Source organism: Aplysia californica, unplaced genomic scaffold, assembly GCF_000002075.1.
Source record: "Aplysia californica isolate F4 #8 unplaced genomic scaffold, AplCal3.0 scaffold01104, whole genome shotgun sequence".
Lineage (NCBI taxonomy): Eukaryota > Metazoa > Mollusca > Gastropoda > Aplysiida > Aplysiidae > Aplysia > Aplysia californica.
The window spans coordinates 130,386-131,895 of record NW_004798374.1 but is presented as its reverse complement, the minus strand read 5'-3'; the positions used below and the strand labels follow the sequence as shown (position 1 = coordinate 131,895).

Genomic DNA, 1,510 nt, shown 5'->3' with positions numbered 1-1,510 from the left:
TACACACAAGATTCAACAGTCAACACACATACATACACGTCACACACCAACGTACACACAAGACGTAACAGTCAACCCACATACATTCACGTCACACATGAATGTACAGACAAGACATAACAGTCAACCCACACACATACACGTCACACCTAAACCTACACACAAGATTCAACAGTCAACACACATACATACACGTCACACACCAACGTACACACAAGACGTAACAGTCAACCCACATACATTCACGTCACACATGAATGTACAGACAAGACATAACAGTCAACCCACACACATACACGTCACACCTAAACCTACACACAAGATTCAACAGTCAACACACATACATACACGTCACACACGAATGTACGGACAAAACGTAACAGTTAACCCACATCCATACTCATCACCCATTTGAAAAGTTAAAAACAAAGAGTGGGGAAGAGTGACAGGTGATTTGAATACACGGGGGGCGGGGGGGACGACAGAAGTCACTATTTTACCTTTCCTTATGTCTGTTTTGATCTATTGTTTTGCTTGTCCCATTTCACATTTATATGAGAAAGGCTACCGTCATGTACTAGTCATGTGTCTAAGCCTACAACAATCAGAACCTTCCCGACTTCCCTACAACAATCAGAACCTTCCCTACACTTCCCTACAATAATCAGAACCTTCCCTACAACAATCAGAACCTTCCCGACAACAATCAGAACCTTCCCTACACTTCCCTACAACATTCAGAACCTTCCCGACAACAATCAGAACCTTCCCTACACTTCCCTACAACAATCTGAACCTTCCCTACAACAATCAAAACACTTTCTCACCTTTCTTTTCTGTCTGAGCTTGCAGCGTGGCCCACAGGCTCTCAATCTCATCAATACGTTCCCTGAAAACATTGGTTGGACTTTGTTAGAGATAAGAGAAACACTTCAATATCATAACAGCCACATAATGGGAGGAAAAAGTCGGACAGGAGGACACACAAGAAGAAATGAGGGACGGTGAGACCGGCCTTAACCACCACCTACCTACAGGTTTGTAAAGTAACATAAAAGCCACCACTAAAAACTGATTGATAATCCAAAAACACAGAAGAATCCACTGCAAGGATTGCTATAGAGTAAAGCACAAAGATTGCTACCACAGAGTATAGCACAAAGATTGCTATAGAGTATAGAACAAAGATTGCTACAGAGTACAGCACAAAGATTGCTACCACAGAGTACAGCACAAAGATTGCTACCACAGAGTACAGCACAAAGATTGCTACCACAGAGTACAGCACAAAGATTGCTACCACGGAGTACAGCACAAAGATTGCTATAGAGTATAGCACAAAGACTGCTACCACAGAGTACAGCACAAAGATTGCTACCACAGAGTATAGCACAAAGATTGCTACAGAGTATAGCACAAAGATTGCTACCACAGAGTATAGCACAAAGATTGCTACAGAGTATAGCACAAAGATTGCTACCACAGAGTATAGCACAAAGATTGCTACAGA

The 1,510-nt window shown here is 42.2% G+C and overlaps 1 protein-coding gene across 1 annotated transcript in view; it reads right to left on the bottom strand.

Moving 5' to 3' along the window:
* LOC101860938 (spectrin alpha chain-like) overlaps positions 1 to 1,510 on the bottom strand; it is a 66,911-nt gene that overhangs the window by 42,998 nt on the left and 22,403 nt on the right. The window contains 2 exon segments of the mRNA XM_035973290.1: positions 828 to 907; positions 1,203 to 1,374. Of these exon segments, the coding sequence (XP_035829183.1) occupies positions 828 to 907; positions 1,203 to 1,374 (252 nt within the window).